This window comes from Portunus trituberculatus, chromosome 1 (assembly GCF_017591435.1).
Source record: "Portunus trituberculatus isolate SZX2019 chromosome 1, ASM1759143v1, whole genome shotgun sequence".
NCBI classification, from domain to species: Eukaryota; Metazoa; Arthropoda; class Malacostraca; order Decapoda; family Portunidae; genus Portunus; species Portunus trituberculatus.
The window spans coordinates 5,455,248-5,462,747 of NC_059255.1; the positions used below are offsets into that span (position 1 = coordinate 5,455,248).

Below are 7,500 nucleotides of genomic sequence, written 5' to 3' on the forward strand. Positions count from 1 at the left end.
CCTCCTCCTCCTCCTCCTCCTCCTCTATTGATTATCACGAGGAAACAGAAGAAATGATAGTGTTGAGAGAGAGAGAGAGAGAGAGAGAGAGAGAGAGAGAGAGAGAGAGAGAGAGAGAGAGAGAGAGAGAGAGGGGTGGGGAGAGTTAGGGTGAAAAGTTGGGGAAGGATAATATGGAGCTGTAAAGTGCTTTCCTCCTCCTCCTCCTCCTCCTCCTCCTCCTCCTCCTCCTCCTCCTCCTCCTCCTCCTCTTCTTAATTCTAGTAAGGTAATTTCTTGACTTCAGATATTTTGAGGAGGAGGAGGAGGAGGAGGAGGAGGAACAAAAGGAGGAGGAGGAGGAGGAGGAACAAAAGGAGGAGGAGGAGGAAAAGGAGGAGGAGGAGGAGGAGGAGGAGGAATAATAATAATAATAATAATAATAATAATAATAATAATAATAATAATAATTCTGCTACTACAACTACTACTACTACTTCTACAACTACTCTCTACAACTACTACAACACTACTACTACTACTACTACTACTACTACTACTACTACTACTCTCTACTCTCTCTCTCTCTCTCTCTCTCTCTCTCTCTCTCTGAAGAAAACGGGATTCGCATTTTTTTCAATGGTGAACTTGAAAAAAAAATGTCACGGGTTATAAACTCAAATTTTCTCACGACTCTCTCTCTCTCTCTCTCTCTCTCTCTCTCTCTCTCTCTGAATTTTTAAAAGAGTTAATATTTTTGCTTCTTTACCTCGAGAGAGAGAGAGAGAGAGAGAGAGAGAGAGAGAGAGAGAGAGAGAGACCAAATCGTATATTATTGTCATTTTAAAATTTTTCATATTTTTCATTTTTTTTTTCATTTTTTTATTTCATCTTAAAAAAATTTCATCATATTTTCTTTTTTTTTCCATTTTATATTTTTTTCCATATTTCCATTTCTATCATTTATTTTCTGTGTGTGTGTCCGTTTGTGTGTATATATTAATTAATCTCTCTCTCTCTCTCTCTCTCTCTCTCTCTCTCTCTCTCTCTCAGCCCGTGGGATTTGTCACCTTCAGCACAAGAGCAGGAGCCGAGGCAGCAAAACAGGACCTTCAGGTGAGCCCCCCCCCCCACGTCCCTACCCTAACCTAACTTAACCTAACCTAACCTAACTTTCCTTAAACCTAACTGGGGTTCGGTATTCAGAAACGTTTTATTGCCGTAAAATCTTGTCACTCTGCCTCTAGAACCGTAAAATCTTGTCACTCTGCCTCTAGAACCATAAAATCTTGTCACTCTGCCTCTAGAACCGTAAAATCTTGTCACTCTGCCTCTAGAACCATAAAATCTTGTCACTCTGCCTCTAGAACCGTAAAATCTTGTCACTCTGCCTCTAGAACCATAAAATCTTGTCACTCTGCCTCTAGAACCATAAAATCTTGTCACTCTGCCTCTAGAACCGTAAAATCTTGTCACTCTGCCTCTAGAACCATAAAATCTTGTCACTCTGCCTCTAGAACCATAAAATCTTGTCACTCTGCCTCTAGAACCATAAAATCTTGTCACTCTGCCTCTAGAACCATAAAATCTTGTCACTCTGCCTCTAGAACCATAAAATCTTGTCACTCTGCCTCTAGAACCATAAAATCTTGTCACTCTGCCTCTAGAACCATAAAATCTTGTCACTCTGCCTCTAGAACCATAAAATCTTGTCACTCTGCCTCTAGAACCATAAAATCTTGTCACTCTGCCTCTAGAACCATAAAATCTTGTCACTCTGCCTCTAGAACCATAAAATCTTGTCACTCTGCCTCTAGAACCATAAAATCTTGTCACTCTGCCTCTAGAACCATAAAATCTTGTCACTCTGCCTCTAGAACCATAAAATCTTGTCACTCTGCCTCTAGAACCATAAAATCTTGTCACTCTGCCTCTAGAACCATAAAAACACCTTAAAAATTCGTGTCAATTTAGATAAAGCCTTTTGAAATGGTGGTGAACTGCCGAAGGGGCTGAGAATAAGTGCTTGAGTTTGATCTAACCTAACCTAACCTAATCTAACCTAACCTATCCTAACTTAACCTAACCTAACCTATCCCTAACCTATCCTAACTTAACCTAACCTATCCTAACTTAACCTATCCTAACTTAGCCCTAGAAAATAACCATGAACTTGATAATAACTTAGTGAATTAATGATATTTTGCCTCCATATGCCTAAAGAACCTTACCTGACCTTACCTAACCTTGCTAATCTTACTGTAACCTTACTAAACCCTTACCTGACCTTACCTAACCTTACTAAACCCCACCTGATCTTACCTGACCTTGCTAATATTAGTGTGTATATGTGTAAACCTTACCTGACCTTACGTAACCTTACTAATATTACGCTAACCTTTATTAAACCTTATCTGACCTTACCTAACCTTACAAAAACCTCACTGAATCTAATCTAACCATACGTGTGACCTTCCTAACTTTAACCTAACCTAACCTAACCTTCCTAACTTGCCGAACCATACATGAACCATTTAAAAACCATCCTAACTGTACTAAAACCATACTAAACTTGCTCAAAACCTTACTAATTTAATCTAACCATACGTGTGACCTTCCTAACTTTAACCTAACCTAACCTAACCTTCCTAACTTGCCGAACCATACATGAACCATTTAAAAACCATCCTAACTGTACTAAAACCATACTAAACTTGCTCAAAACCTTACTAATTTAATCTAACCATACGTGTGACCTTCCTAACTTTAACCTAACCTAACCTAACCTTCCTAACTTGCCGAACCATACATGAACCATTTAAAAACCATCCTAACTGTACTAAAACCATACTAGAATTGATTTAACCTAAACCATACGTGTTAACCTTCCAAAGTTTTAACCTAACCTAACTTAACCTAACGTTCCTAACTTAACCTAACCTTCCTAACCATACAAAATCTAACTTTATTGTACTAAAACCATAGAAAACTTGCTCAAACCTTCCTAAATCCATCCTGACCATACATAGGCCATACAAACTTCAATTAGAACCATACTAGGAAAATAAGGAGGAGGAGGAGGAGGAGGAGGAGGAGGAGGAGGAGGAGGAGGAGGAGGAGGAGGAGGAGGAGGTATAGGAAGAAAAGAGAAATAAACAAACACACATACATACACACACACACTCATCCATCTCTCTCTCTCTCTCTCTCTCTCTCTCTCATTTTTTTTTTCTCAATTCTTGTCTTCCTTGCAGGTTTTTCTCTCCTCCCTCCCTCCCTCCCTCCCCCACTAAATTATGTCAACGCCCCTCTCCCTCCCCTACTCCCCTGCCTGGAGACAGCTGACCCCACCCCTCTTAAGTGGAGAAAAGGAGAGGGGTGGCAGTAGGTGGGTGGAATCTCTCTCTCTCTCTCTCTCTCTCTCTCTCTCTCTCTCTCTCTCTCTCTCTCTCTCTCTCTCTCTCTCTCTCTCTCTCTCTCTCTCTCTCTCTCTCTCTCTCTCTCTCTCTCTCTCTCTCTCTCTCTCTCTCTCTCTCTCTCTCTCTCTCTCTCTCTCTCTCTCTCTCTCTCTCTCTCTCTCTCTCTCTCTCTCTCTCTCTCTCTCTCTCTGCAGCAAGCACTACTACTACTACTACTACTACTACTACTACTACTACCACTATTACTACTGCTGCTGCTACCACCACCACTATCACCACCACCACCACTACCACTACTATTACCACCATCACTGTTACGACCACCACCACCACCACCACCACCACCACCACACACGCTTTCCCTAACACTCTCACACCTCACCGTCACCCCTACACCCTCTCTCTCTCTCTCTCCCCGGACAGCAAGGAGTAAGATTTGACCCAGATATGCCACAAACAATAAGGCTGGAGTTTGCAAAGAGTAACACTAAAGTCAGCAAACCAAAGCAACAGTCTCCCCCCGCTGCAGCGCCACACCCGACTCTCGTACACCCCTTCACTGGACGTAAGTGTGTGTGTCTGTGTCTGTGTGTGTGTGTGAAGATTGTGTGTTTTGTGTGTGTGTGTGAAGTGTGTGTGTGTGTGTGTGTGTGTGTGTGTGTGAAGCATAGGGTGGTTCTCTCTCTCTCTCTCTCTCTCTCGAAACGTGGTTACAATTAACATTCTTACAAAGAGAGAGAGAGAGAGAGAGAGAGAGAGAGAATATTCTTAAAAGTACTTCACATATGCCTCTTGTTCCTCCTCCTCCTCCTCCTCCTCTCCTCCTCCTCCTCCATTGGATAAAGACATGACAGGGAGGAAGTGGAGAGAAAGATTGTAGAGATAAAACATGTATATTAGAGAGAGAGAGAGAGAGAGAGAGAGAGAGAGAGAGAGAGAGAGAGAATGTGTCCGTGTGTGTGTGTGTGTGTGTGTGTTCGCGTGAGTGACAGCGCGTGCAAACAAACATACATGCAAACACACAAACATACAGACAGACAGATAAACACTCGCATGTCATCTCATCTCTTTGACAAACAACTAAAAAAAAAAAAAAAAAAAAAAAAAAATCTTAACAAAGAAATAATTAAATTGACACATTTTTAATTACACGCCAAGAAAAAATGTATCAGAGTGTCAGAAACTGTTTATAAGGGATTTCTCGATTGATACAAGTGACACGGTACTGAAGGGGATCGTATCGTGTCAAAATGGGATAAAGTGGACAGGAATACTCGAAACTGTACAGCAAATACCACGTTTATAGGATTGTATTCCCTTTGTTATGATAAATGTGGGATCGGATCGTGTTTATGTTCTGTTAATCCCTTCAGTACTACGACGCATGTTTACTACAAGTTTTGTGTACCATTAGACCATTTTATTGACATTAGCAAGGGTGTATGGAGGGCAGAAGATTAATGGCCACAGTCTTCACTATTTTAATCCCCCACATGAGTTTCTGAAGCTGTAGAAAATCACCAAATAGTCACCAGAATTAATATGGAGAGTCATGTTTTTTTTAGGGCATTTTAAGATAGTTTTGAGATAGTCAGGGTATTTTAAGACAGTGTGGCATGTTTATAGGGCAATTTAAGACAGTTTAGCATGTTTTCAGGGCATTTTAAGACAGTTTTTCAAGTTAATAAGGTATTTTAAGACAGTTAGACCATAATAAGGCTAATTCATTTACATTAGGAAGCGTCTATGGAGGTCAAAATATTAGTGCACAGTCTTCACTATTTTAATCCCCCACATGAGTTTCTGAAGCTGTAGAAAATCACCAAATAGTCACCACAATGAATAGGGAAACACGTCATGCTACTGAAGGGGTTAAACTCTTTGTTATGCGCGTATACATATGTGTGTGTGTGTGTGTGTGTGTGTGTCAGTATGTCATAATGTATAAAGGGTGCTGTTAGTAAGGAAGACTTCAAGATCAAGATTAAGAAATTGATGTGTTGATTCACTATTTGAAATTGAGAAATAGGAAAAATAATATAAGATTAAAAATTTTGAAAGGATAAAAAAAAAAAGCTCAATATAACTTTTTTTTCAGAATTACACCAATGAAATTTAATGTAACCCAATCAAACACGCATCAAAAGTAATCAAACCAAACCCAACCACAACCAAACGACCTGACCTAACCTAACAGTGTATGGAGGCATTTGTGACCACTCTCCTCTTGCAGTACAGTTCAATGCCACCACCACCTTTCTCAACCCTCCATACAGCCAGTAGTCATTCAGTCCGGCAACACAAGCGACTCAGTGGCACCACGTTTGGCATGTGACAGTCCGCAGCTCACCCACAGTCTGTTGTGTCAGAGGTGCCAGATGCAGGGAAATTTCTTTGTTTTAGGGAAATTTTGACTGACAGGGAAGAAAAATCGCTAAAAAGGGAAAATTATGGAGAGAATTATTAGCTTTGACGTTTTTTTGCCCCAGAATGTCGATAAATAATTTCGTGTTTTGACCCTGAATATGTATAAATAATTTAGTGTTTTGTATGATCTTAATTCCTGAACGTAAGAAATAAGGAAGTTCTAGGTTGAAGAGGGAAATTTTAGCTTGTATGCAAAGAAATATTGGCTAGTCGATCTGGCAGCTCTGGGTTGTGTCGCGGGTCCTTGACACAGTCGCACTACGCTGTGGCTGGGATGAGCGACAGCTGCCTGGCCACAGTCGCTGGTGTACACGGGACAGCTTTTAAACAATCCCCGCCACAGCCTGGTGCCACATTGTTGCACCACAAAGTAGCTCGTGTGTTGCCGGTCCTACATGCACCACAGCTAGCCACACCTAACCTAATATTTTGACCTTACCTAACCAAGGCATTCCTGACAGTTCCCCTCACAGCACACCTCAACACAGCCTTCCTTGTCAAACTTATTTACACCAAACCTAATTGAATGTCGCCTTTCCTAACCTAACCTAACACTGCACCGTGGCATTTCTGACGGTTCTCCCCTTGCAGTAGAGCTCAATACCGCCTTCTTCCCCGGTGGGCCTGACGTGTGGCCGCCCCACCCACTCGCCTACACCGCGGAGCTGCCCGGATCAGCCGCCGCCGCCGCCGCCAGTCTGCAGCACCACCATCCCGCCCTCTTCCCTGCCCTTCACGCTCAGGTCCCAGTACGTTCATACCTCTGACTAAATACAAACAAACATGAACAACAACAACAGCAGCAACAACAGCAACAACAACAACAACAGCAGCAGCGTCTTGTACTACTAGAACAACAACAACAACAACTACTACTACTACTTCTTCTTCAGTCCTCTTCCAGTAAAACCCTGAATATTGAATCCTCTCCTCCTCCTCCTCCTCCTCCTCCTCCTCTTCCTCTTCCTCCTCTTCTCCTAAAACTTCCCTCCACTTCCTTCATGATCATCTCCCTTCTCCTCCTTCCTCCTCTTCCTCCTCCCCCATCAAAAGTCATAAGTCTGCTCCTCCTCCTCCTCCTCCTCCCCCTCCCTCCCATGTGGTCGAAGAAGTGGTGGAAGGCAGTCCACTCCAGCCTCCTCCACACTACTCCACCACCACCACCACCACCGCCACGCCTTCTCCCGTTAGTTCAATATTCAAGTCTTTGTTAAATTGGGTTCAGTTTATTTTTTTAATTAACTTTTTTTTACTTTTTTTAATTAATCTAGTGTGCGTGTGTGCGTGTGTTCACTAATATACTTAACACTACTACTACTACTACTACTACTACTACTACTACTACTACTACTATTGTTGCTACTTACAAAGCACTTTTTTGGTTTTTTTTTTTTTTTTTTACTTAATGCTGTTTGCACTATTCACTTACTAACCTGTTGGTAGTAGTACACCACCACCACCACCACCACCACCACTACTACTACTAATACTACCACTACTAACAGCTTTAAAGACACCACCACCGTACCACCACCACCACCACCACTACTATTACAAATGACATATTGTTACATTTTATTTCTCCTTTCTTTCTTTCTCTATCTCTCTCTCTCTCTTTCTCTTTCTCTCGCTATCTCTAAAACACAATCACTATTTTCTTTTTGTTTATTTACTT

At 41.7% G+C, this 7,500-nt stretch overlaps 1 protein-coding gene across 1 annotated transcript in view; it reads left to right on the top strand.

The window, feature by feature from the left end:
- LOC123501588 (protein couch potato-like) overlaps positions 1–7,500 on the top strand; it is a 57,221-nt gene that overhangs the window by 36,875 nt on the left and 12,846 nt on the right. Inside the window, 3 exon segments of the mRNA XM_045250554.1 lie at positions 1,033–1,095; positions 3,822–3,963; positions 6,417–6,574. Coding sequence (XP_045106489.1) covers positions 1,033–1,095; positions 3,822–3,963; positions 6,417–6,574 — 363 coding nt within the window.